Raw genomic sequence first — 27455 nt, 5'->3', positions numbered from 1 at the left:
GCAGGATTTGGAGGAATTGAGAGGCTCCAAATGCGTTTCAAGGAAAGGGTGAAGGGCTCGAGGAACAGGCCCACTTGGCCTTAGAATGAGGGAGCTGGCGGGAGCGGATGGGAGGTGGTCATCAATGGAGTGACTTCTCGGGGGCGCGGGGGTGACGGGATGGCACTGCAGACCTAGATCACCCGCTTTGTCCGGGAAGGAGAAGACGGCGCCCGGAAGAGACCGGCTCCGGCGGAAAACAGAGTTCTGTCCGGGCGGGGACGCCCCCCCCCCCCTCGAGGGGGCGGAGCACGCAGCGACCCTCGCAAGTCCAGGGCTCCGCGGCGGCCAGCTGCAGCGCCCGGCACCGACCTGCGCTCCGGTCACGCCTCCCGGCCGCCAGGCCCCGCCCCCGGTCCCGCCCGCCCGGCCCGGCTCCGCCCCCACCGCCCGCGCGCAGGTAGGGAAGAGGCGGAGCGCCGGGGCCCCGCCCCCAGGAGCCACCGCCCAGCCGCTGACCCGCGCCGCTCGGAGCTGCGTCCAGGGGACGTGGGGCCGCAGGGAGGTGAGCGCGGGGCGAAGGGCGGAGCCGGCACGCGGCGGCCGGGCCGCAGGCACCGTAGGGGTCCGCGGGGTCCGACCCGAACTCGCCTGGGGCGACGGTGCGCGGCCCGCAGGGTGCCCGCCCTGCCGGAGCGCTCGGGGCCCCACGTGGGCCGCGCCGGAGGCCAGAGGTCGGGGCTGGACTCGGACGGAGGTGCTGGACCGGGTCTGCCGGTCCCCGGGGCTCGGCTGGGACAAGACGCCGAAGGGGGTCCCTTGGCCACGGGTCACCAGATGTGGGGAGGGCACGACGACTGGGCCGAAGTTTCAGGCCGCGGAAGGAAGGGGACAGGACCGCGCGGTCCCGCCTTCCTCCCAGAAGCTCCTGGAACTCCGATCTTTCCCTCCGCTTTAAACTCCGAGGCAGAGTTTGCGCTCTCAGCCTCGCCGGGGTGGAAACAGGTGCGGGGGAGCGGAGTCACAGCGAGGCTAGATCGAAGCTCAGAAATTGGACCCAGAACTCCTGACTTCTGGACCGAGGGCCTTGGGGAAGGTTGGCCCCCTCTGATATTCCTCCAGGGCCTTGGGTTAGGTTAGGGTTGGAAAGGGTTATGGCTGCTAGAGGCATCCTCCCATCCCACAGGGCAGAAGGGAAGCCGAGGTCTCTCACCCGAGAGGGCTGAAGGTTTGGAGCTCCTGAGGGGGTGTCTGAGCTGGGAAGGGCTGCCAAAGACCCCACAGGTGCACTGCCGACTGGTTCCCAAGTGGCTAGATTTAGGACCCCGTGTGGGTGACATTGGCTGGTAAAAAGATGGGTTCCTGTTCACTCTGTAGGTAGGGCGGAGGGAAGAGTGGGGAGTGAAGCTTGTTCTAGAGCAGTGACGTCTCAAGCCGCGAACTGATTATTGGTGCCAGAAGATATCTGACAGTGGAGACATTGTGGTTATCCCAACTCAGGAGAAGGAGAGGAGTGCTGTTGTGAGTGGCGTCTAGTCGGTCCAGGCCAGAGGTGCTGCTCAGACATCTTAACAACGCACAGGACAGCTCCCCCCCCCGCCCCGCAAAGAATTACTCTGCTCAAAATGTCAGTGCGGTGCTGAGGTTCAGAGACCCTGGTGCCACACCTGCTTCATCAGGTTACTTCTCACCGACTTCCCCTGCTTGCCTCAGTTTCCCCAGGGGTTAGGGGAGGAACAAAATAAACTTGAATGAGATAAGAGGTGTGAGGGCAGTTATTCGCCTAGCAATGGGCTCCCTTTGGTGCCATAAACCTTCCTCTTCCTTGCTCAAACCACCGTCTCTGCACAAAGCAGGTCTGGGTGCTATGGGACAGGAGCTGAGTCCCAGGGGCTGGGAACAGGGCCTTCTCATAGCTCAGTCCTGGAGTGCCTCACCCCTAAGGCAGCCTTCCATGCAGGGTGAGCCAGGGCAGCCCTCGAGCTCAAATATCCCACTGGGGGAGGGGGTAGAGGGGGAGGAGAGGAGGGGGGGACTCTGTTCTCATAGATTTTCCTAAAGCTGGATTGCTAAGACAGGCATGGACTCCTGGCGCCATGTGACCTGCTGGAATTTTCCTTTCTAAACTGACACCTAACTCTTACAGCTATGTACACCAGGAAAACAACATCCAAAGACTAACAGGCTTCTAATTCCCTGTGGCTCCCCCAGTCTGTTTCCTTCCTACAACAAAAAAGGGCCTCTGTGTCTGTGGGAACCCTGAGTTAGGCAAGAGGCCCCATGGTGGGCCCCGCTGCTGGCAGAGCGAGACACCCCCATTCCTGATGTTAGTCAACCGCCAGGCCAGGGGGATCCCGGTAGGGACGACTCCGGTTTGAGTTGGGCTCAGGAACATTGGGCCCAGGTCTTGGAGGATAGGGGTGGGGGTGCTGTTCTAGAAGGGTGGGATGGAGTGAAGCAGCTGTCTGTCCCCAGGAGCCCAGGCCACCCGCTGCCCTCCCTTCCTGTTTTCTGACAGTGTCCGTTGCCCCCTTCCTGTTCACTTCTGGACCCTGGCCTCCTGGCCTCCTGGCCTGGGAGCTCCGGCAGGACAAAAGGAGCAGGTGGCAGTTTCTGGTTGGTTTTTTTTGTTTTTGTTTTTGTTTGTTTTTAACTTTAAAGGGCTGGAGGGACACTCCCGTCTTTTTGTTGAACCAGAAACTGTAATAGTGGCCTCCGCCTTTCATGTGTCCCTCGAGGCACAAGGCAGCACTTGGGACTAGTGCAGAGCTGTTAAGGAATCGAGTGGCAGAGCCTGACACTGAACCTGGGCCGTATTCTCCGGCCCAGCCCCCCACCCTGTGCCTACCTGCTGCTAAGCCGCCGGCTGACTCCTGTCTGGTTCGATCCTGTACGAGCTACAGCTGTACGTGGTGCAAGACACATGCGGGAGGCCCAGGAGGGGACATCCGTTCCTCTCGGGGGAGGAATTAGTCACATCCCACATACATCATCATGGAGGCTGCCGGGGTCTGGGTCTGGCACTTCCTCCGTGGTGGTGCTTTTCCTGGTGGCCAGAGCTCTTACAGTGTCCCCCCTCGACCTGCCCGAAACCATGCGAGATGGGAGAGCAGATAAGAGCAGGAAGCTGTCGAGGGGGTGTGTCCGTGCATGCACGGACCTGTTGGGGTGTCCAGGTGACTTGAACGAGGGCACCTGGCTGGCTCAGGAGGGCATGCGACTTGATCTTGGGGTCATAACTTTGAGCCCCGTATTGGGTATACAGATTACTTAAATAAATAAGAATTTTTTTTAAAAAATCCTGAAACAAAAACAGGTGACTTGAATGGGCCACCTGGTACTTCTCTTTGGTTCAGAATGAGTGGTGGCAGGATCGACGTGGCCCCAACCCCCGGCACCCCCCCCCCAGGGGGAGGCATCTAGGGTGAGGAACTCTGGGCTGCCTCCCCGTCTCCACACGTCCCCTCGGGTCTGTACCACCCACTTTGGAGCGGTCTGCAGTGTTGTCCCGGCTGCCTGTGGGGATTTCCAGAGTGAGCTCACAGCTTCGCTCCGTGTTGCCTACCCAGCTGGACCTGGCTGAGGGAGCACTGGCGGGGTCATCCGCGCCCGCTGCGGGTGCAGGCTAACCTCTGCGCGGTGGAGAGGTGGGGGCGGTGCCCAGGCGAGGCCAGCTCTCAGGATATAGGCTGGGAGGGGTTGCCCCACCTGCCCCATCCCTGGGGCAGAACGAGGGCTTTCCCCTACAGCCCATAAAGTTACTGTTGCTTCCCTATGGGAGTCAGATCTGAGTGTAAAGAAAAATTCAGCCTGTCGTCTTCAGGGAGGTACGAGAGCCCCGCGCTCACATTCCGTCATTGCGTAAACTTACCCAGCGACCCAGACACAAGTCATTTGTTTGCAGTTTGAAAGCTGCCAGAGGCCTGTTGTGGGGGTGGGGTGCCAGTGGTTGGAGCAAAGTGGGCAGTGCCAGTCAGGGATGCTGGCCAGGAGGCTGGGAGGACGGTAGGAGGGTGATTCCCAGCGTGGGGAGCCAAGGAGCAAGGCCCGGAAGCTGGCAGCCATGGTGGCCCATGAGGTAGTGGTCAGTAGAAGGAGGGCCGCTTGTGGTCCGTGCCTCAGTCTCCGCAGCTGTGCTGTGGGGCAGCGGTAGTCCACCGGGACGGCTTGCTGTGAGGATTCCAGGGGTGACCCATGGGAAGTCTTGGGCCCGGGGTCTGAGGTGGGAGCTGTGAGGATAAGGGCATGGTGCCTGCTGTTAGGGGCGTGTCTCTGTGCCCTTGGCACAGGCTCGTGGTGATGACAGGGGCCTTGCCCCGTTGGGCTGTCGGGAGGGCTAGCTAAGAGCGTGTCGAGGAGCAGCAGTGCCATAATTACTCTGCAGAAGTGGCCCAGTCTGGGGTGGGAACCCCCGAGGCACCGAGACCGAGGGGACTGAGGGTGGGCGTGGACGTGGGAGGGGAGCCTCAGGCCAGGACATGCTGGCTCCTTCCAGCAGGGGCTTCTCCCTGTCTGCCTGCACGTGTGTCAGGATGAGGGGTGAGGGGCTTGTGGAGGCGGTGACCCTCAGCCTCCGCTCCCTCTGGCTGGGCTTGTGGGGCCAGGAACAAGGTAAGCCGTTCAGAGCCTTGCTTTTCTCGGCCGCCTCCCACGTGGGGCCCCGGGACCTGAGCCAAGAGCACCGTCAGGTGGTCATGCCCCTGACGTCCAGCAAGAAGTGTCTCTTCCCTCTCCAGATGGCCCTCCCCAGGTCAGGCCTCCAGGGCAGCCTGCAGAAGGCCTGTGGGATGGGCCAGGAGCGGGACTTGACACCGAAATGTGGCCCGAGTCTTGGCTCTCACCTTGTCAGCCACTGGTGATCATGACAGAGGGACAGACAGCGTGAGAGAATGTTTGATAAGCCCAGGACTACCTAAGCTCCGGGTGACGTCATTTCTGCCTGGGGCACTGGGAGGAGCTCCGGAGTCTCGCAGGCCCACACCTGAACTCACCCCCAGCACCTCGGTCACCACCCCAGGCCCGTATTTTGGCCACTTCGCCTCACCAGTTCCAGGGTGGCAGGACCTACCGCCGCCCCACCCCCGCCCCGCCCAACAATGGGACCCGGGACAGGGGACATGCCTGAGCCTCAATTGCCCCACCTGTCAAATAGAGGTCTGTTACCTCCGGGGCTCTCAGCTCAGATAGAGAGACTAAGTGAGCAGCGGTCAGCCAGGAATAAAAGAAGCCACCAATTAGTGGCCCTCGATTGTGTGCCAGGCCCCGTCCGTTCATCATCTGATGTCACCTCTGCTGGATCGGCGGGTTTGGAGGGGCCTCAGCCCATTTCACAGCAGAGGAAACCGAGGCTCGGAAGTGGTAACTTGCCTGAGATCTCCTGGCAGGTAAGTGGCCATGCCAGGGTTTGAGTCCTGTCTTTGGCCCGCCCTGCCCCACAGCCCTCCTCATTCCACAGCGAGTGAATCCGTGCTGCCCCAGAGTGAGGCAGGGGGCTGCGGTGAGGCGGGATTTACACAAGCCTTACACCCCCAGCCTTAATGGCCTGCCCACGTCCAAGTGCCCTGAAGCTCGGTCGTCACAGGGGCTGGGGCCAACCTCTTCCGGGGAAGCCGCAAGCTCCGGGGCAGGGTTCTGGGAAGTCAGGTTTATTAGCTCCTTAATGACTGTTTACAAGCTGAAAATTGTTTGCCTGGCACGCTCCCTCCCAGCTGTGGGGCCAGCCTGGGCCTCCAGAAGTGAGGGGCACCCAGAGCCCCAGCCTGAGTGGATCAAGATGAGGGGACCCAGGGCAGCCCAGGGCCTGGCTTCAGGCTGAATGACCAGCTGCTTACCTCTCTGTAAGCTGTGGTCCCTTTGTCCTTCAGCGGCGCCCGCACACAAGGTGAGCCCCAGCTAATGGGGACAGAGCTGCCCAGATTTCAGACTCCTGGGGGGCTGCTTAGCATCTTTTAGCATAAACAGACTGGGCTCAGAGACGTTAAGTGGCTTGTCTAAGACTACCCAGCATTGAGGGTTGGACCCGAGACCTGTTTGCCACAGCTAGACAGAGTTTGCACTGTCTAGAGCCAGGCCGCGAGGAGCCGGGTGGAAATTAGGTGGACCCCACCCTTGCAAGCCTAAGACAGAGCCCTGGTCTGTGTACTTAGTGTGCTCATGTCTGGAAACAGCCTGTCACCTCTGGGTGTCGGGGAGCTTCCAACAGGAGTGAAGCGGGCCTCCTCTGTCCCCAACCCATGTCGCACCCCGTCCTTCCCCTAACCTCCAAGCAGGGTCTAGGCCTCTGCCAGTGCTAAAGACCGATGAAAACCCAGTTCCCGGGTGCACCCGGCTGGCTCAGTGGGTGGAGCTTGTGGCTCTGGATCTCAGGGTTGTGAGTTCTAGCCCCACGCTGGGTGCAGAGATTACCAAAAAAAAAAAAAAAACTTCAAAACAAAACAAAAAAACAATTGCCAATACCTCGAGATCCTGAGAGAGGCAAATCCTCTTCGATGTTTGGAGCAAAGCCAGCTGGCATCAAGCTCAGGTCGACATGGTGTCCCTCTCCAGGAGCCGTCCTGTGCCCTGGTATCAGACCCAGAAAAGACCAGGGCCTTCTGGACCCCCCAGTGCCACCCCCGACTCCTCCCCTTCACAGCGATGCTCCGGGAGCAGCAGAACTAGGACAGGTCACCTTCCTAGAGGAGGCTGGGCTGTTGGGCAGGGCCCCCCGGGACCAGCCCCTGTGCTCCCTTCCCTCTGTTGTCCCCAGGCAGCAGCTGGCCCCCAGGCTCTGGGAGCTGCTGCTTCCCTGGGCTGTGGGAGGGCACCTGCATCCCTGCTCAGCCGCTATCCCCTTATGTGCTTCAACAGGCAGCTTGTAGAGTCCAGAAAGTCCCAGAGGGCCCTCCGGGAGGGCACCTAGGAGGGCAGGGTCCAGCACTGTGTCCAGCTGGGGACACCTGGTGGCATTTAGTGCTGCCTGCCCCTGCATCCCAGCTCAGCTGGCTTCCCGTTCGCAGGGTTGGGACATTCACGTCTCTGCCCGCCCCACTGGCGCATGGTCCTGAGAAAGCCTGGTGGTGGGACAAAGGGGTGTTGGGGTCTGCCCCACCCTAAGAACTTGGCACCCCCTCCAACTTCCATGTACTCCTACTCTGGGCCTGGAGCCCAGCACCCACTTCCCATGTCTGTGGTTGGCCGTGCCACCCAAGCCACGGTAACTGGGTCACAGGGAGTCTAGAACCTGGGGTCTGATGGGGCAAAGCCCCTGAACCTGCTGCCCCCTCCGCCCTTCTTTATCTTCTGAACTGAGTTTGAGCAAAGGCTTTTTTTTTTTTTTTAAAGATTATTTATTTATTTATTTATTTGACAGACAGAGATCACAAGTAGGCAGAGAGGCAGGCAGAAAGAGAGGGGGAAACAGGCTCCCCGCCGAGCAGAGAGCGTGACCCTGAGATCATGACCCGGGCCAAGCCGAAGGCAGAGGCTTTAAACCACTGAGCTACTCAGGCGCCTCTGAGCAAAGGCTTTTAAGGTGTGTGTGGGGAGGGTGGAGACATCGGGGCTCTCCCTGTGGGAGGGGCGCAAACCCGCAGGTGCTTTCGGTTTTCCTCTGCACCGGGGCCACGCAGCCTCCCAGCCCCGCAGTGTAGTCGAGTCCGTGAACTTGCACCTCTGGGGAAGTGGGGGCTCGCTGGGAGGGAAGGAGAGGGACGGGGCGACCCGCTGGCTTCTCTAACTGACCAGCAAGTGACTTAGAGTTCGTAGCCTCTGACGGGGACCCTGTGTCCGCTTCCCGTTCTGTCTCTGCATTCTCTCTTCCTAAGTCCTGTCCCCAGACCCTCAGCGTCCGCTCGGCACTTCCCTGCCCTCTGCTCAGCTCGCTCTTGGCAGCGCAGGGAGGTGTTGGGGTGAGTCACGGGCCATTGGGACGCCTGTTGGGAGACAGGGTTAGATGACAGCCTTTACATAAGCTGTCCTTTCCGGGTCTCGAGGGGAGCTGGAGCCACTTCCCCTGAGGTCAGCAGAACTCGGGGTTTTGCTGGGGGTTGCACAGTGGGCGAGGGCCAGCTTCCTCTCCTCTCTGAAGCTTTCTAAAAACGCCCTGGTTCCCAGAAGGCTGTGGGGAGGGACCAGCCAGTTTCAGTTTCTGTGGTAGGGAAGCAGGGGAGAGAGGCCACTTCCTTGCTCCTGGCTGTCACCCCGTCATTCTGTGATTCATCAGGGGACAGACAGGTTCCCAGCAGCCCCGGGCCGTCTTCCTTCCCTCCACACTGCCACTCACCCACAGCTCCAAGCCTGGGCCGGGGGTCAGTTTCCTTCCTTGGTTCAGGGGATCTGTGTGCCCCCCCCACCCCCACCCCGGGAGGTCCCCTTAACGTCCTGATTGAGCCTAGTAGTTACTAGTGGTCTGCCTCTTTGCTGGAGGGGATGCTTGTTAACCCTTGTCCAAGGGCCCCTTTCTTCCCCTTGTTCCCAGTTCCGCCCACACGGGCCAAGCCCCGATGTCAGTAGCCTCCTGGTTCTGTCCGGAGCTGTAGCTGCTGACTCCCCGTCCTGGTTCTGGAGGGCCTCAGAGCCTGGGGATTGCCAAGATCCCATTGCCATTAGCAAGACCAGGGGAGCCTTCAGAAGCCAGCTGGTGTGCCTGGGTGGCGGGCGGGTTGGGGGGGGGAGAGAAGGGACCAGAGTCAGACCCCTGGGGGCAGGTGGCGAGGGGCCAGTGGGGCCCCACGGGCTCGAGGAGAGGGGATGCTCACCCAGCACCCTGCCTGCCTGAGCCCGCCCAGGAAGAGCTCTGTGGGGAGACCTCTCCGGCCCAGGCCTTGCGCACTGTGGCTGTGTCTGCCGGGACACGGCTTAGCCAGCAATGCCCAGCCCCACCCTTTGTGGGGAAACCAGATTCTCCATCGGCATCAGTGAGCGCTTTCTGAGTCTGCATTTCTGTCCCGTGCACCTGATCTGGGCTGCTCTTAGCCGGGTGACAGCACTGGTTGTAGGGGGGCGGGGGAGGGGGGTACAGAAGTACCAACCCGTGGGCACCTCAGGATGATTTGAACTCTGCGCTTGGCTTTTTCTTCGAATCTGCCCCACCCGCACCCTGTGATGGACCCACCCGAAGTCGCCGCCCTCTACCCAGGCCCTGCTACTCTGGGCCGGGGCGGAAAGCCCCACTGAGGCCAGGATCCAGCATTGGCCTTGCTGGGTGGGGCAGGCTCTCAGACCTTCCACACAAGCCCCCCACCCCTCCCTAGCCCACAGCTGGGTGCTGCGGCAGCCCTGGGGTCTTAGAGCAGCGGATGTGACTGGGCCAGGAGGAAGCCTTGTCCCAGGATGTCACAATTTCCTCTGCAATGAGCAAGCATTTCTGGGGCGTGGGAGATACGTGTTGGGCGGGGTGCTCCCAAAGCTCCGGCACTTTTTCCATCTGAATTCATCCGTGCCCAAGACTTGGGTTCCGTGGCCCCCCGTACTGCCAGCCCTACCCTCTGCCCCCCGCCACCCCAAGGAAGGCACTAGGCTTCTGGTACACCTGCCCACCATTTCTCCACAAGCTGGGGGAAGTCTCAGGAGTAGGCGCTCCCCTCCTTGGTGGAGAGGGGCTGTAGGAAAGTGGTGTTTTGTACTAAGCTGTGGGCTTGGTGGGTGTCAAAGCTGGGCCATCACCTCGTCCGAGTCGTCTTGCCTTTTTTTTTTTTTTTTAAGATTTTATTTATTTATTTGACAGACAGAGATCACAAGTAGGCAGAGAGGAGGAGGAGGGAGGCTCCCTGCTAAGAAGAGAGCCCGATGGAGGGCTCGATCCCAGGACCCTGGGATCATGACCTGAGCCGAAGGCAGAGGCTTTAACCTACTGAGCCACCCAGGCGCCCCCGAGTCCCTTGCTTAACAGAGAACAAACTGAGGCCAAGGAGTAAAGCTGGCTCCAGGCCAGGACTCAGCACTGACCATGAAGACGGTGAAAATAGCTCTCTTAGATCCCAGGGAGGTGTGCCCCCAGCACTGTCTCTGCTCTCCAGGGCGCAGCCGCTTCTCCCCGTGGCCCCCAGAAGTCCCCTGGGGCCAGTCCGGTCTCCCCAGCGTCAGGACGTTGGCACAGATGCCAGCAGCACAGTGGAGGCCAGGCCAGAGGGCCCAACCAGGGTGCTATGGCTTTGGGATGGGAGGGCAGGCCAGGGAGTCCGGGCTGTGCTGAGAGAGGAGAGCGGGAGGTCCAGTGGGGCTCATCCTGGGAGTGCATCTGCCGTCCTCAGCCCACAATGGTCACAGAGCCCCCAGCAGAGCAGAGAGTACCTCCTGGAGCCTTCCAGAGTGGGCCACTCCCTTCCTGGGCTGAGTGTAGGACGGGGGGAGGGGTAGTTTTAGTCTGGGGTCCATGTGGACTGACAGTCTGCAACCGTGCATATGCCCCTCCCCCCCACCTTCCATCCCGTTAGCCGTCAGTGAAAGCCAACTTCCAGATTTGGTGCTGCTCGGGTAGGGGGACACCTCTACACAGCCAGGTATCTGCAGTATGCTAGAGGAGGCAGGTGAGAAAGTGGTTGATTCCTGATGGTGACAGGGCAGACTTCCTGGAGGAGGGGACATTTCACCAGCCATTGCCCAGGGGATGAGGCGGAGCCTGCTGTGCTAGGTTCAGGGCCTCAGGTGAGGAAGTAGGGGTCAGGGGACCTGCAGGGCCTGTGTGTGTCTGCTGGGGGTAGAGACAGGTTCTGAAGGACACTGGATGCTTACTCTGGGAAAGTGTGATCAGCATGTTCCAGAGGGAGCCTATGTGCTTGATGACCTCACCCAAGCTCAGACTCAGCAGCTCGTCCTCACCTTCTGCCAGCCTCCCTCCACCGTCTGCCTCCTTCCCTCCTTGGGGCAGAACAGCGCCTGCCTGGTGCCCTCTTGCTGCCCCCGATCCCAAAGGAGACCAAACCGGAGAACTTTCCATGCAGTGGCCCTAGGGGAGGCTGTTGTCCTGGAGCTGCCCCCAGAGTAGAGGTGAAGTGGCATCTGAGGAGCCAGCTGGCCTGGCACTGAGGCCCGTCTGCCCGTCATCTCTCAGGGGCCTTGTCGCCCGCTGCCCGCCTGCCCTAAGGTGTGGAGTCAGGACTCCCAGCACTTTGGGGTAGAAGTAAGGATACCCGGTCTATTGGGCAAATCCTGAAGCAGAAAGCGCCCTGGGCCCCCAGCTCTGCCTCAGATGCCCCCTCGGGCACCCCCGCGCACCCAGAGTTCCTCTGTCTTATAGCTGGAACACTTTGCCGCCCCGTGAAATCAGAGGGAGGGCACAGACCTGGCCCCAGCCGGTTTGCCCCACGTACCCCTCTGGGTAACCCCAGGCCGTTGAGGAACAGAGTTTGCAAAGTGCTGTTGAGTAAAACTAAGTTTCCTTCCAGACTGGACTGTACTGGATCACCCTGATAGGGATCTGTCCAGCCCCCAGTGTGCCCCAGCTTTGGTGGCGGTAGGGGGGGCTGCTGTTTCCTGAAGAGACGCAGCTGTTCCCCTTCCTGGCTGTGTGAGCATGGGCAAGTTACTTAACCCCTCTGAACCTCCCTCCATTCCCATCCACGAAATGGGAGTGATGGGAGATGTCTACCTTCAAAGGTGTTTTGAGGACAAAGTGGGATAATGGATGTGAGGGGCCAAGCCTGGCGCTCCTGAGGACTGACCTGCCCGCCCCCAGCAGCCTGCGGGGTTCTGCTAAGGGAGGGTCTGCTGCAGAGCTCCTCTGTGCGAGCTTGCCGCAGTTACTCCGAAACGCTTAACTTCATGTTGCGTGGGTTTGATCTCAGTTAGTTAAAGAGCTAATACAACAACAAAGAAACCCTCCTCTCTCTCTCTCTCTTTTTCAGATGTTATTTATTTATTTGACAGACAGAGATCACAAGTAGGCAGAGAGGCAGGCAGAGAGAGAGGAGGAGGCAGGCTCCCTGCTGAGCAGGGAGCCCGATGCGGGGCTCGATCCCAGGACCCTGGGATCATGACCTGAGCCGAAGGCAGAGGCTTCAACCCACTGAGCCACCCAGGCGCCCCCAAAGAAACACTTGTAACTCATTTGAATGCTGCCTTCAACATGCATCTTAACTCTGTTCGAAAGGAAATCTTACTCAGAAGACAGCCAACATGTTTCTCATGAAGTTACATTGACACACACAAAAAATAGGGACTGTCCTGATTCGGGATTCCCCGCCCAGAGTGGGGGTCCTTACTGCAGGAGAACAGATCTCTTAATCCCTCACCCTTGAGACCCGTGGAATTATCCCCATTTTATAGATGCAGAGACTGAGGCCAGGAAGATTGAAAGATGCATTGTTCCAGCACCCTGCTTGAACCTGCCCTTCCCTCCCTATAGGCTGTGCGCACCAAGCGAGCGGCCCTGTTTGGCCTGGAAGCCTCTTATCTTGGCATCTGTCCACCTTTACACGGAGCTGAAGCTGGACCGACCCCAGAGCATCTGCATAGAGTGAGGGAAGGACTAGAACATGCTCTGAAGATCCCTGCAACAAGACCCAGGAAGCAGTGAGCTCAGTCCAGACTGTGAAGGTAGGACGCTGGGTAGCCTCGCGGGCTGGACCCAAGGCATCCGCCACTTTGCTTGCTTTTTTGTTTTTCAACCAATACGTACGGATACTACCTGTGGGCCAGTACTCCGCTGGAGGGGGAGGTGCCGCAGGGAATACGGCAGAGAGTGGAAGGTGACCAGGGTAAAGCCGTGGAGAGGCTTGAAGCAGGAGCGGGAGAGCTGCTTTGGGCAGTCAGGAAGGGCTCCTTGGAGGTGGTGGCACCCAAGCTGGAACCAGAAAGATAGGAAGGAGCCACCTGCTCTATTGTGTGATGATCTGATATGAGGATAGAAAGATGAACACAGGCAGAGGCCGAATGTTTATGGAGACTTTTTTATGCCTGAGACCTTTTTAACAGCGTCATTGAGATATAATTCACATTTAGTCCATTTAATCCACATAAACTACATCCATTTAAAATGTATAATTCAGGGGCGCCTGGGTGGCTCAGTCGTTAAGCATCTGCCTTCGGCTCGGGTCATGATTCCAGGATCCTGGGATCGAGCCCCGCATGGGGCTCCCTGCTCAGCAGGAAGCCTGCTTCTCCCTCTCCCACTCCCCCTGCTTCTGTTCCCTCTCCCACTCTCTCTCTCTCTCTCTCTCTGTCAAATAAATAAATAAAATAAAATCTTTAAAAAAATAATAAAATAAAGTGTACAATTCAGTGGTTTCTGATATATTCACAGGTCCGTGCAACCTTCCATCACTTGAGAGTGAGACCCACCCTTTAGCTGCTGTCCCCCCTACCCCCAGCCTGTTGCAGACTTTCACATGAATGGATTCCCAGAGCATGTGGTCTTTGGTGTCCGGCTTCTCTCACTTCACATAACATCCTTAAGGTTCAGCCGTGCTGGACCCCCTGTCGGTGTTGCTTTCCTGGTTCTGGCTGACTCATAATCCCATTATGTTTCTCCGTTGGTCTGTGGATGGGCCTCTGGGTTGTTTGCACCTTTTGGCTCTGAGCACCATGCTGCTGTGAACATTCTAGAACAAGTTTCTGTGTGCACAAACTGCCCAGGTGTGCATCATGCATTCTCTCATTTGATGCTCAGGGCGCCTCTCCTGGGGGAGGTCTTTCCCTCCTTACAAAGTGAGGATGTGGGTGACTCATGGTCGAGTGCAGGTCAAGGCCAGACCACCCAAGGGTAGAATGCTTTTTTTTTTTTTTAAGATTTTATTTATTTGACAGTGAGAAAGAGGGAGAGAGGGAGCATAAGCAGGGGGAGCAGTAGGCAGAGGGAGAGGGAGAAGCAGGCTCTTTGCCAAGCAGGGAGCCCGAAGCGGGGCTCAAACCCAGGACCCTAGGATCATGACTCAAGCCAAAGGCAGATGCTCAACCAACTGAGCCACCGAGAGGCCCCATGCTTTTGACCGTGACCCCTCGGCACCTCCTAGCAGAGCTTAGCAGGTACTAGATAGGGAGGGGCTTAGAGTGGCCAGTTCAGGGGCGAGGAGGACACAGAGCCACTCAGGACCCAGAGACCCCCGTGAGAAGCATGGACTTTAGGTGAGAACAGGAAATCCTGGGACAGTGTTGAGCAGAGAGAGACGTGGAGTGATTGGTGGTTTTAAAAGGTGATGTCCCTTGCTGTGTGGAGGATGGACATGAGGCTGGGGACGCGAGGGGCAGCAGGTGGAGGGGTCAGGAGGCTGCTGTGATCCCTCAGTGGAGAGAAGATGGTGGCTCTGGGGGGCTGCGTCGAGATTGAGGGGACGGACGGACTCAGGCCACGTGTGGCTGCTGTGTCACCTTTCTGTCACACGTTGGTCCCACGCACCCTTACCTAGAGGGCTCCCATGTGACTCTCCCCGGGTCTCCGCATACCGGGGGTCAGCACTGTGTCGGCAGGTGGATGTGGAGTCCCTGGCCTTGTGCTGGGAGAAGAGAAACCAGGTCAGCTCCAGCAGCTTCGGGAAGTGGGGAGAGGAGAAAGCTAAGGGTTTTAGCCAGAGAAAGAGCAGAGTGAGTGAGGAGGGGAGGATAGCACAGGCAGAGCAGTGATTCTGGTGGAATAGGAGGGGAAGTGGGGGTGGGGGCCACGAGCGAGTATGGACAAGCCCCGGATCTGGGCGGGGGCGGGGAAGGGGGGTAAGCTGCCCCCTCCCCTTGGCAGGGCCATTTCCCAGGATCCACTGAAATTCAGGCTGAACTTACTCTCCAACCCAGCAGTTCCACTTCTAGAAGTTTGTCTTGGGATAGCACTGGGACAGGTGCACGGTCTAGGCAAGGGCGTTGGTTAACACTGAACAGGAGTCCCAAATGCCAAACACACCCCAAACAGCCATCAGTCTGGTTAACTCTTGGTGCATTCCACTCAGCGAAGTCTTTGCAGTCGTCAAGAAAGGTAAGGTAGGGGCGCCTGGGGGGCTCCTTCGGCCGGGCGTCCTACTCCTGATGTTCAGGTCTCCATCTCAGGGTCGTGAGCTCAGACTCCCTGTGGGCCTCCACGCTGGGTGTGGAGCCTACTTAAAAAAGAGAAAAAGGTAGATCTGTCTGTATGCATTGATGTGTGGCCGACGGAAGAGAGGATACGGTGTGAGCGTGTAAAATTTTAAGTATGTGTATCCTTCTCCGGGTGCAAAGAGGCTCTTTCTTGGAAGACGGGGTGACAGGCAGACTATGAGTTCCCTTTCTGCTTTGTAATCATCGGAGTCATTTTTGTGTTCTGTTTCTGCAATAAGCATATGCCACTTTTATCACTGGGATTAGCATTTTTCCTCCACGAAAAGAGAAAAGTACAAACAAGTGGCAGTTTCAGTTACCTTTGAAAAAGGAACCAGGCAGCCCAGGGGACAGGAACCAGCGTGGTGGCTTTCCCGTCTGTCTGGTAATGAGGCTGAGCTACCACTTCCTTGCTAGAAACCCAGGGACGGCTCCTCGGAGAACCACCTGCTCCCTGCACAGCTGTGGACCTCTTGTTTGCGGGTAGGGCACCGGGTTGCCCTGGAGCCTTCTTGTCCTCCCCCAAGCCCTGCCCCAAGGTCAAGGAAGCTGCCCTCTGGCCCCTGGCCTATGTTGACCAGGGTGACCAGGCGGCCAAGGTCACTGTAGCTCTGTCCTTTGCCCTCGGCTCCTCTCTGGGTGTGGTTCTTGCCTGAAGCAGAGAGACCACCAAGGGAAGGAGGTGGTCTCCTCCGGGCCTGGAATGCAAAGGAAGGACAGAAATAGACCTACTTCTCTGACCCCACCCAGTTCAGAGTCAGTCTCTGCCCTTGCGGTTTGGACCCCAGAGTTAGGCATTCCGCAGGTGGTTCTCAGCCCGGGCCACCCGCCCTGGCACTGGGGCCCCCAGGTCCCTTCCTGTCTTGCCACCTGTCAACACGCTCATACCCCCTCTCCCTGTTTGCCCCAGCCCACCATGGCCTCCGCTGACAAGAACGGCGAGAGCATCTCCTCTGTGTCCGGCAGCCGCCTGCAGAGCCGGAAGCCTCCCAACCTGTCCATCACCATCCCGCCTCCCGAGAACGCTGCGCCGGGCGAGCAGGCCAGCATGCTGCCCCAGGTAAGGGGACAGCCTGGAGGCTCGCTGGGGAGCGACAGCTCTGCCCATGCAGTACCACTGGGGTGGAGGCGGCCCCTTCTGCCTGAGCCTCAGTGACTTAGGCCTGCGCCCCCTCCTCCCCCGCCCCAGTGTCACATGGAATGAGCCCTGAGCGCAGGAGCTGCGTCTCCCCGTGGTCGGTGGACGGGGAGACCGGGAGCACAGTCCTTGAGAAAGGCTCCCGGTTCTACCAGTCCCGGCGGTTTCCATTTCCTGCCCGGGCCCCCCCCCTCCCCAGGGGCTGGCAGACTCGGGGGGTCAGGGCATCAGCAGCTGACCCCGCAGCGCCTGGCTCCCGTGGAGAATGGAAATGAAGACGGGCTGGACCAACTCCATAAAGGGCTTATTGAGAGCAGCCTTGAAACAGTGTCCTGGGGCATAAAAGGGGTCCTGTGTTGGTGCCACCCACTCACCCCGGGGGCTGTTTTGCATACAGGGAGCCAAGGGGGAGCACTGGTGAGGGAGTTGGGAAATCACATTAGGGTTCCTTGAAGAGTGGGGAGAAGGTGACTTTATAGCCGGAAGGAAAGTGGCTCAGGCGTGTACCTTAGGAGCGAGGTGTGTTCTCAGGGTTCTGGTGTAGGGGACCGAAGAAGAGCGAGCCCAGGGTCTGGGCTCCACCAAGTCCCAGCCTGTCCTCTTGCTCTGCCTCCCACAGAGGCCCAGGAACCCAGCCTACGTGAAGAGTGTCAGCCTCCAGGAGCCTCGGGGACGATGGCAGGAGGGCAACTCGGAGAAGCGCCCTGGCTTCCGCCGCCAGGCCTCCCTGTCCCAGAGCATTCGCAAGTGAGCATCCTTCCTGCCCCCTGCAGCCCTGCGGACCTCTGCTGGGCCGGCCCCTGTGTCCCCTTCGAAGAAGAAGGAGTAGGGCAGGGCTGGAACGCGCATATTTGGGGGGGCAGGGGAAGGAAGCTGAAGCCCAAGGTGTCTTGTAGAAAGTCACAGTCTGGAGGCTGGGGGTTCAAGGAGCCAGGGCTGCTTGGGAGGCTCTGGCCCCCAAGGCCTGCCCAGCCCAGCTTGGCCCCAGACTCTGTTTACTCCTCTCCATGTGGTCATCAGGTGCCAACCCAGGACCCAGAGGGGGAGCCAATCTGCCCCTTGCACGGCACGCACACGTGCCCTGTCCCCTGGCCCCCCTGCACACGCCTCCCCCGGCCCCTCCCACGTCACCTGCCCTGCCTGCCCCTCCCGTGACCCCCGCCCGCGTGCACTCCCCGTCCCGCCGTGGGTGTCGTGGAGGCCCTTGTGGCCACGGCTCCGTGTGCTCCCGCAGGGGCACAGCCCAGTGGTTCGGGGTCAGCGGCGACTGGGAGGCCAAGCGACAGCACTGGCAGCGCCGGAGCCTCCACCACTGCAGCGTGCGCTACGGCCGGCTCAAGCCCTCGTGCCAGCGCGACCTGGAGCTCCCCAGCCAGGAGGTGCCCTCCTTCCAGGGCGCTGAGTCGCCGAAGCCCTGCAGGATGCCCAAGGTGGGCTTCCCTGGCGGCGGTGGGGGCGGGGCAGGGGGGATAGGGAGTGGCAGGTACCTCGGGCCCCGGGACCACCGTCTCTGCTCACTCCTGCCCTCCCTTCCAGATTGTGGATCCCCTGGCCCGCGGACGGGCGTTCCGTCACCCCGACGAGGTGGACAGGCCCCATGCCCCGCACCCGCCGCTGACCCCAGGAGTCCTGTCCCTCACCTCCTTCAGCAGCGTCCGCTCCGGCTGCTCCCACCTGCCCCGCCGCAAGAGGATGTCTGTGGCCCACATGAGCTTTCAGGCTGCCGCCGCCCTCCTCAAGGTGAGGATGCCTCCCCGCCTCTGCCCGGTGCCCACCGTCCCCCCCTTCTTCCCAGAACATCCCCCACCACCACCACCAGACTGTGCCGAGGGCAGAAGGAGGGGCCCTGCAGCCCAGGAGCCCCACCCATGTCCTCCCAGCCCCAGTTCTCCATCGGTCTGGAAGCCGGTTTCTGCACCCACCTGAGCTGGGAAAGTAGGAAGTGACCTGTGTAGGGACCACCCTCACCCAAGTTCACTCAGCGCCTGTGATGTGCTGGGCGCGGGGCCTGTGGAGCAGACTGAGCCAGGGTCACCGCCCTGGAAGGGCTCCCAGCCTCCAGGGGGCCAGTGTCACTACTCAGCGTTATGAGAGCTGGGCCTGCATAGGAGGGGGGCTGATGTTGGGACAGGCACTTGGGCTGGAGTCCGGAAAAATAAGGGAAAGCTCCCCAGGGAAGGAAGGAAAGGAACAGTATTCTCAGCGGAGGGAAGGGCCCATGCAAAGGCCCGGGGGTGGAGGGGGCCTGGCCCATCGGGAGCAGCAGGAGCAGCACGTGGTTTGATGGGATTTTAGTGAGGGGGACTTATGGGAGGAGAAGCCACCGACTGGCGTCCAAGAGGCAGACATGGGCCCGCGGTGCTGTGTCAGGGAGCTGCACCGGGGGAGATGGCCCGAGTGTGGGGGGCGAGGGTGCAGAACGAGTGCGCAGGAGGTAGCTGCCCCAGCCAGAGGTAAGGAGGTGAGCAGGGTGAGAATAACCGAAAATCTTGGAGAGAGCCGTGGGCTCGGGGCTACGGAAGCTTCGCTCCATGCTCTGGGCAGGGTCCAGGGTCCCATCTCCCAGGGTGCTGCCCGTGGACGAGGGGCTTCACGGTTCCTTTGGAGGGGGCGGGGGTAGTGGCCCCTGATCTGGGCCTGATGGCCGGGCCTCTGCCCTCTCGCAGGGCCGCTCCGTGCTGGATGCCACGGGCCAGCGGTGCCGCGTAGTCAAACGCAGCTTCGCCTACCCCAGCTTCCTGGAGGAGGACGTGGTGGATGGCGCCGACACATTTGACTCCTCATTTTTTAGTAAGGCAAGCATGGGCTGTGGGCCTCGGGCACAGGGCATGGGGTGGCCTGGGAGTGAGGAGAGGCAACCTGGCCTGGATCGTGCTCTGCCTGGAGCCCCTGAGGGATCCAAAGGCCCGTGGGTGGGACGGGATGGGCCACCTTGTGGAACTGCTGGCCCCGTTTTCCCGCGGAGGACCCGGCAGGGCGGGAGCGGCCTGGGAGCCACGGTCAGGGTGGATGGGCACGAGCCTTCCGCTTCCCTCCCAAAGAGCCCATCCAGCTTTGTCCTGTCCTTGAACTGAGGTACTGTCTTTTTCTGTGTCCCCCGCTCCTCCCCACCGCAGGAGGAAATGAGCTCCATGCCCGATGACGTGTTTGAGTCTCCCCCACTCTCGGCCAGCTACTTCCGGGGCATCCCACGCTCGGCCTCCCCCGTCTCCCCCGATGGGGTGCAGACGCCTCTGTGAGTCTGGGCATCCTTCCTCCGGGGCGCAGGGAGAAGGCGCAGCTCCCGACGGCTCCCCAGACCCCCAGTCCCTCCCCCGAGCCCCTTTCTGGGACGTGGGGGGCGGGGGCAGCAGGCTGAGAGCCGTCCCCCACCCCCCCAGGAAGAAGGAGCACAGCCGCGGCCCGGTGGACGGGGCCAGGCGCGGCAAGCGCATCGCCTCCAAGGTGAAGCACTTCGCCTTCGACCGCAAGAAGCGGCACTACGGGCTGGGCGTGGTGGGCAACTGGCTGAACCGGAGCTACCGCCGCAGCATCAGCAGCACCGTGCAGCGCCAGCTGGAGAGCTTCGACAGCCACCGGTGAGCAGCCGGGCCGGGGCAGCCTGCTCAGGGCGCCCCGCCCTCTGGAGTCCCTCCGCGGTAGGCGGGACGAGAAGGGCAGACAACCGCCCCATCCCCCGACAGTATTCAGCAGGCGTGGGAGAGGAGAGCAGGGACAAGCCCTCAGGGTGTCCCCACGAGCACGCGTGTCACCTGGGAAGGCTCCTCGGGCCCTTTGCTGCCTCTTCACCCTCCTGGCTCTCTTGGCCTATGTCCTTAGTCCCATCCCCAACAGCCACCGAGGATTCATTGAGCCCTGGAACAGCTCCAGCAGGAGGGACGGGGTGTGCAGGGTGGGCCAGAGGGACAGTTAGAAGCTCTGTGAGTGAGGGGACCGTCGGGGGGAAACCAGAGGTTTGGGGAGGGGCAGTTCTCACCATGTGCCACGGGTGGTGACCCGATCGACGTCAAACCCAAAACCAAAAAACGAGTAACGAGTGTAGCAAGTGTCCCAGGAGGACAGAGCAAGAGTGGGCGGCCGGCAGGGAGGGCTGCAGCCAGCATGAGCAGGAGGTAGCCGGGTAGAGAGAGATGTGAAGGGCATCCCTGGCAAAGGAAATGGCCAGGTGCAAAGGCCCTGGGGCTGCAGGGATCATGGTTTGTGCCGGAGCTGTAAGAGGAGAAAGCGGGCGGGTGCAGTAAGGCCCTGCAGCCAGCAGGAGGCAGTGATGTCAGACTTTACTCCAAGGGAAGCAGGAAGACATCTAAGGGTTTAAGCTGGGAGAGAGACCTGGGGGTGCGTTTTCAATGTCACCGTGGTGAAGGATGAGTTGGAGGGGAACAGAAGGGGAAGGGAGAGAGCAACTGAGAGCTGACGGGGGCCGGGCTCAGCAGGCTGAGGTTGGGATGTGGGTTTGGCTCTGCTGACCCAGGGCCTCTGTCCCCAGGCCCTACTTCACCTACTGGCTGACCTTCGTCCACGTCATCATCACACTGCTGGTGATCTGCACGTACGGCATCGCACCTGTGGGCTTTGCCCAGCACGTCACCACCCAGCTGGTGAGTGAGGCTAAGGAAGGGGGCTCCCCTCGGGGGGTCCTGAGACCCCTGAGAGACGTCAGCATCATCGGCCCTGGAGTCCCTCCCGTGGCCACAGCCTGGCCCATCCAGGAGGGTGCTCTGGGCTCAACGTAGCTTTACCTCTCAGCCCCACGCTGGGGTCCCTACCCTGGGATGGGGAAACCCCTGACCGCCTCTCCTTGCCCCTGCGCCAGGTGCTCAGGAACAAAGGTGTGTATGAGAGCGTGAAGTACATCCAGCAGGAGAACTTCTGGATTGGCCCCAGCTCGGTGAGGAGCCCAGAGGGATGGGTAGCTTCTCAGCAGGAAACCCTGGGGCCCTGTCGCCCGCCCAGGAGCCCCTCTCATCGGGGGACCTCCAGGGGAGACTCAAGCGAGTGGCCAGCTCTGGGCCCAGGCTCACTCTTTGCCCTCCCCCAGATTGATCTGATCCACCTGGGAGCCAAGTTCTCCCCCTGCATCCGGAAGGACCAGCAGATCGAGCAGCTGGTGCTTCGGGAGCGAGACCTGGAGCGGGACTCGGGCTGCTGTGTTCAGAACGACCACTCGGGCTGCATTCAGACCCAGCGGAAGGACTGTTCGGTGGGGCCAGGCCCTCCAGCCCCTGCCAGCCCCGCTCTGGCCCTGCACACCACCTTCCCTTGCCCCTGGCATAGCGGAGGGGCCCTCAAGGACAGTGACCACATCCCCTCTCTCCTTCCTGGCCCCATACACCCCCGTACCTGGCCCAGCACAGGGAGAGTGCCGACCTCCCCAGCCCCACAGAAGTGAAGGAAGTAATGTTCCCAGGTCTTAGGAATGTCAGCGGTGGGTGGAGGTCTGGGAGATAGGCCTAGCCCTGGGGACCAGGGGAAGCGCCCCCATCCAGAGGGTCCCTTGCTCACTCTAATGGATATGGGGTGATCCTAGACGTAACCAACCTTCCTTCATCCTCCAGGAGACCTTAGCCACTTTTGTCAAGTGGCAGGATGATACGGGGCCCCCCATGGATAAGTCTGATCTGGGCCAGAAGCGGACATCAGGGGCAGTGTGCCACCAAGACCCCAGGTACCGTCCCAGGGTGGCCCAGCTGGGCTGTGAGAAGACAGGGTTGAGTGTCCTATATGCCTCCCCCGGGGGATGTTAGTGGATGGGTGTGGCAGGCTGGGGGGACGCCCACAGCTCCTCATTTTGCCCCCTCTGACCTCTGCCTCCAGAACCTGCGAGGAGCCAGCCTCGAGCGGCGCCCACATCTGGCCCGATGACATCACCAAGTGGCCAGTGAGTGTCTGGGGTGGAGAATGGTCTAGGAAGGGCAGGGAGGGGGGGCCTGCCGCCACAGGAGCCCAACCCAGTGTGGGCGTTCCCCCCCCTCGCCCCCTGCAGATCTGCACCGAGCAGGCCAGGAGTAACCGCACCGGCTTCTTACACATGGATTGCCAGATCAAGGGCCGCCCCTGCTGCATTGGCACCAAGGGCAGGTCAGCCAGCCCCGTGCCCCTCGGTCGCCCCCCGCCCCCCGGGCTAGTATCCTCCCTTCCCAACTAGGGGTCTCCCAAGGTGTGAGCAGGATGAAGGGGAGCTTGCCCCAGAACTAGGGTCCCCGCAGAGGGGCACCCCTTCCTGCCAGTGGGCAGGGGCCCTCGGGGCTGTGACGGATCCCCTTGCCTTCCTGGCCTGCAGCTGTGAGATCACCACCCGGGAGTACTGTGAGTTCATGCACGGCTATTTCCACGAAGAGGCAACACTCTGCTCCCAGGTGAGGTGGGGCCTGCTGGGGCCCCAGGTGTGAGGAGGTGAGCACGGTGGCCCTGTGTCCCCACCACCGCTGCAGATCTGTGCCCCCCCCACCCCCGCATCGGGGCCAGCTAGGCCACAGGCACTGACTGCCCGTGCTTGCCCTCAGGTGCACTGCTTGGACAAGGTGTGCGGGCTGCTGCCCTTCCTCAACCCCGAGGTCCCCGATCAGTTCTACAGGCTCTGGCTGTCTCTGTTCCTCCATGCAGGGTAAAAGGCCCCTCGCTGCCCTCCCCTCCCCCCACACCCCTGTGCCCCCTGCGCCCCCTGCGCTGCCCACGTGTGTCCCCCCCCCCCCGCTCTGGCCCGTGGATGAGGACTCCTGGCTGCCAGCCGGGGGCAGATAGGGGACAGCTGACACCTGCTGTGCCCCCCTTCCCAGCGTGGTGCACTGCCTCGTGTCTGTGGTCTTCCAAATGACCATCCTGCGGGACCTGGAGAAGCTGGCCGGCTGGCACCGCATTGCCATCATCTTTATCCTCAGTGGCATCACCGGCAACCTCGCCAGTGCCATCTTCCTCCCATACCGGGCGGAGGTAGGGACAGGGGACAGGGCGGGGAGGGCCAGCTCTGCTACTTCCGCCCTTCCCCCCAGAGCCGCCAGAGGGATGCGGGGCCCCTCCCGGGCCAGACGGCAGATGGACAGCTAAGCTGTGGGCTTTTTGGCTGATCCCCTAGTCTCCGGGGGCAGCGGACAGTGATGCCTTTGCGTCATGCTCAGGCATCACCTCCAGAAAGACCTTCCCAGCCCCGTACCCCGCTTTGCTCTCTTTCTCTGCTTCATTTCTCTTCGTGACCGTGACCCTTGCCTGCCTACCCGCATGTCACGTACCTGTGGGTTGAGCTGTATGAAATCTGCCACGTGCAACTGTTTGTGACCCACAGAAACGGGGACAGGTTTCCCATCGGTTCAGCCCCAGTCCCTTGGCTCGTTCGGCGTCTGTCCATCCCGCCGTCTGCTGCCCGGTGTAGACTTGTCTGTCCTGCTTACAGCACGGGCCGCACACTGGGCACGCGGTCGGTCCTCGGTGTTGGCAGAAAGGGTGGGTGCAACGAGGCTGGCTCCAGTCCGGGAGCCTCAGCTGCCGGGTCCCCGGCCCTGGGAGGAGCCTGCCCGTAGGAGGAGCCGGGTCCTGGTGCTCCCACCGGTGCTCCCACCGGCCGGCTGCGTCCCGACTTTGCCCCAGGCCCCCGGGAGTGACGCCGCTCCCCTCCCCGCCCCGCCCCAGGTGGGCCCGGCGGGGTCGCAGTTCGGCCTCCTCGCCTGCCTCTTCGTGGAGCTCTTCCAGAGCTGGCAGCTGCTGGAGCGGCCCTGGAAGGCCTTCCTCAACCTGTCGGCCGTCGTGCTGTTCCTCTTCATCTGCGGCCTCCTGCCCTGGATCGACAACATCGCCCACATCTTCGGCTTCCTCAGCGGCCTGCTGCTGGCGTTCGCCTTCCTGCCCTACATCACCTTCGGCACCAGCGACAAGTACCGCAAACGCGCCCTTATCCTCGTGTCGCTGCTGGTCTTTGCCGGCCTGTTCGCCTCTCTCGTCATCTGGCTCTACGTCTACCCCATCCACTGGCCCTGGATCGAGTACCTCACCTGCCTGCCCTTCACCAGCCGCTTCTGCGAGAAGTACGAGCTGGACCAGGTGCTGCACTGACCCCCGACGGACGGGCCGCCTGTCTGCGGAGCGCCCCAGCCCTCGCCCCGGACACCCGCCACCAGGGGCCTCCGGCCCTCCCTCTGCCAGCCACGCCAACTCCACGGGGACAGTCACAGAGGCCGGTTCCTCTGGGGAGGGAGGCCCCCCTTCCTCAGTCTGGGGGACACCCTGATCACGTGCTCCTCTGCTGCTCCCCTGCCGGCCGGACCCTTGCCGCGGCATGGGCTTCTCTCCTTCCCAAGGTCCTGGGCTTTGCTGATCTCCTCCCCCAGCCCCTGCTGGTGCCGACCCCCCGCCACACACACACACACACACACCATTACCGTGCATGTGCCCTCACTGGGACGTGGCCAGGGTTCCCACCAGGTTCCCATCCCTGCCTCACCCCTCCCTGCCCTTTGAGCCTGTGCCCCTCATTCTGCAGTGGCCCGGCGAGCCCGCCCTTCATGCTCCTGGACCAGATGTGTGGGACGGGCTTTGCCATGGTCTGGGGCAGAGGCCGAGCACGGAGACAGAGCGAGGCTGGGAAGCTGAGAGCCTCTGCTTGCTGGTGGCAAAGAGAGGCCGTCCTCCCTCTGTCCTGGGCCTCCGTTCCGAGTCAGTGTTCTGCCCTGTGGGCTGGCTCTGAGAAGGCCAGCCCTACCCCTCTCTGTCTCACTCCTGCCCAAGTTGGGGCGGGGGCTGGGCCGCCTCAAGGACCTGCTCCCAGGGTTGCCCAAGGCTCAGGCCCTTTTTCTACTGGTTTATATTATGGTTCTAATTTTTAAAAGTAACGCTAACTTTATATGGATGAAGACTCAAATGTAGTAAATGATAGTCTCTAGAAGTATCATTTTGTGAGTTGAGGGGTTCTGGCAGAGTGAAAGCTGGGACTCTGTTGATGGGGGGGTCAGCCATGAGCTCAGGGGCAGGGCTTGAGCCCAAAGGGATGGTGGAAAACCTAGGGGGGGGTTGGTTGGACCAGAAATCAGGTTTGGGGTCCCATGGAAAGCCTCAGGGGGTCCCTTGAGAGGGCCGGGTCAGATCCTTGGATCCCAGGGGCATTGAGGGGCTGGCTGCCCCAGCAGAGACGGCGGCGGGGGGCAGGGGGGAGGCACAGCCCTCGTCCGTTCACTGTACTTTACCTGCAGCCCTCACCCCACGCAGGAAGCCACCTGGGAGGTTATGCAGCACAACTCTTTTTTTTTTTTAAGACTTTATTTATTTATTTGACAGAGATCACAAGTAGGCAGAGAGGCAGGCAGAGAGAGAGAGGGGGAAGCAGGCTCCCCGCTGAGCAGAGAGCCCAATCATCCATCCCAGGACCCCGGGATCATGACCTGAGCCGAAGGCAGAGGCTTTAACCAACTGAGCCACCCAGGCGCACCTCAACACAACTCTTTATTAGAGGAAAGAGGATCTGTGGTGTCTGAGGCAAGGGGTGGGGGCCCATGGAGGGAGCTGGGAGATAATCCCCGCACTGCCCTGCGCCCAGCTCCCCCCTATTCCGGGGCCGAGGACGAGAAGAGGAATCCCTGAGCCTGGGGAGAAGGGTCTTCTGAGCACCAGGCACCTCGCATGAGGATGAGGAGGCTGTCCGCCCAGAGGGTCCCCCATTGGTTCCTGAGAATGAGGGAGTCACCAAGGTGGTCCGGGGACACCTCCTGCTCTCCCCAGTTCCCAACCCAGCCCCACCTCCGGCACCATTCAGCAGGCAGCCTGGGCTGGGGAGAGAAAGGGACCCTGGGGCCGGGTGGGAGCCCCAGCCTGCCTCCCCGCAGCCCCGGCATGTGGCCGTGGGCGCCGTGGGGCGGCAGCCGGGAGGGCAGGGCGCCGGGCTCAGCAGCCGCTGTTCCGACGCCGGGACGCGTGGCCTCGCATGGAGCACTGGAGCTCCGTGAAGGCGAGCGAGCCCAGGGTGATGGCGCACGGGCCCACAGGGCTGAAGCCGAACCCCTGGTAGAAGGGCACCAGTCTGTCCTCGCACATGAGCGCGGCCCGGCTCACCGCCGGCTGGCCGCCCAGGTGCTGCAGGTAGCGCCGCATCAGTGTGGAGCCCTTGCCCTGCCGCCGGCAAGCGTGGTGCACGGCCAGCACGTGCAGGTGGGCAGTGTGGCCCCCGGGCCGGTGCAGCGTCAGCGACTCCTGGGAATGAGCAGGGATGTGAGTCCGGCTCCATCTGTGCCCATCCCTGCCTCCCCAGCTACCCCCGCCGGGCCAGGAGCAAGTGTCTCCCGAGTGCCTCCGAATGGGGCTCCCTTCCCACCCTTGGAGGGCCCCCAGTGGGTACCCGACCCTCCGCCCCTTGGAGGACCCTTCATGAAGGCCTTTGAGCCCCAAAGTCCTTTGACCCGGGAGAAGACCAGAGGAAGACATTCCAGGCCTTGGGCTCCTCTGCGTCCCGAGCAAGAGAAGCCAGGGCCCCGGGGTGGCAGCCTCCCTTCCAGAGGTTTCCCCAGCACCTGGGCGTCCCAGCCCCAGCCTGCCCTCACCTGAGTGAGTCTCTCCTGGTCCCAAAGCGAGCCGATGATGAAGGCTACCAGGCACCCCTCCTGGAACCAGCCCAGGGACAGCTCTGGACACAGGGTCAGGAAATGCTTGACCTCGTCCAGATACAAGGGGCAGGTGCCCAAGACGGAGATGAAGGCTGCAGGGGGAGGCGCGGCGGGTGACTCGGTGGCAGCAAGCATCTGCTCAGCAGCCCCCGGGCGGGGTCTCCCCCCACCACCCCTCCCAGCCCCTCACCCCCAACCTCTCCCACAAGAAAACGGGATCCAGGGCGTTCCCATCCCCGCCTTCTTGAACACCCACGCATGCACGCACACACAGAAAGGCACGGCCCATCTGCTCCCCCGGGGACCCAGCCACCGAGGACAGGGGCTCCTCCCCAAAGGGCAGCCGTGGCAGAGTACGTCGGCGTTCAGACCCCCGGCGGGACCCGCTCACCTTCACGCTCGATCTCAAACACGCCGGCGGCATCTTCCGCAGTGAGGCAGCGGAACTCACTGGCGGGAAGCGTGTGGCGCCGCTGGCGGCTGGGGGCCTCTGGGGTCCCAGGCTGCAGCAGGTCCAAGGCCTCGGGTTCCAGGTCGTGTGTGCTCTGTGTGGACATCTTGGCTGCCGGTGTCTCCTGGGGATGCCCCAACTTCGGAAGTGGCCTTCGTCACCTAAAAGGGCCCTCTGGCACCTGTTACCGGAGAGGAGTGAGGGTCACGGGTACAGTCTTCAACTCCAACAGGAGCAGGCCAGGCTGCGGGTGCACCTCGCCTCTTGCCTCTTTGGTAGCCGGACCTGAGTTTGGGCGAGTCCCAGCGCGGATTCTGGGAGCTGTAAA

At 61.5% G+C, this 27455-nt stretch overlaps 2 protein-coding genes across 2 annotated transcripts; one reads left to right on the top strand and one right to left on the bottom strand.

The window, feature by feature from the left end:
- The first annotated feature begins 471 nt into the window (after positions 1-471).
- RHBDF2 (rhomboid 5 homolog 2) lies at positions 472-24964 on the top strand. The gene is made up of 20 exons (XM_080826512.1): positions 472-544; positions 5239-5363; positions 12305-12495; positions 15869-16018; positions 16716-16843; positions 17331-17526; positions 17633-17836; positions 18763-18891; positions 19213-19331; positions 19477-19674; positions 20583-20694; positions 20910-20984; positions 21135-21296; positions 21652-21761; positions 21911-21974; positions 22080-22174; positions 22377-22452; positions 22600-22700; positions 22873-23026; positions 23720-24964. The coding sequence occupies exons 4-20, from the start codon at positions 15875-15877 to the stop codon at positions 24137-24139; spliced, it is 2487 nt and encodes an 828-aa protein (XP_080682638.1). The 5' UTR covers positions 472-544; positions 5239-5363; positions 12305-12495; positions 15869-15874; the 3' UTR covers positions 24140-24964.
- A 996-nt stretch (positions 24965-25960) lies between these two features.
- On the bottom strand, positions 25961-27233 carry AANAT (aralkylamine N-acetyltransferase; the record flags this gene model as incomplete). The annotated part of the gene is made up of 3 exons (XM_080826128.1): positions 25961-26266; positions 26614-26768; positions 27068-27233. 3 exons carry the CDS (start codon positions 27231-27233, stop codon positions 25961-25963), a joined length of 627 nt encoding a protein of 208 aa, XP_080682254.1.
- Between the last annotated feature and the right edge of the window lie 222 nt (positions 27234-27455).

The sequence above is a fragment of the Martes martes genome (assembly GCF_963455335.1).
Source record: "Martes martes genome assembly, chromosome: 16".
In the NCBI taxonomy this organism is placed as follows: Eukaryota; Metazoa; Chordata; class Mammalia; order Carnivora; family Mustelidae; genus Martes; species Martes martes.
This window is presented reverse-complemented; position numbering and strand designations above follow the sequence as displayed.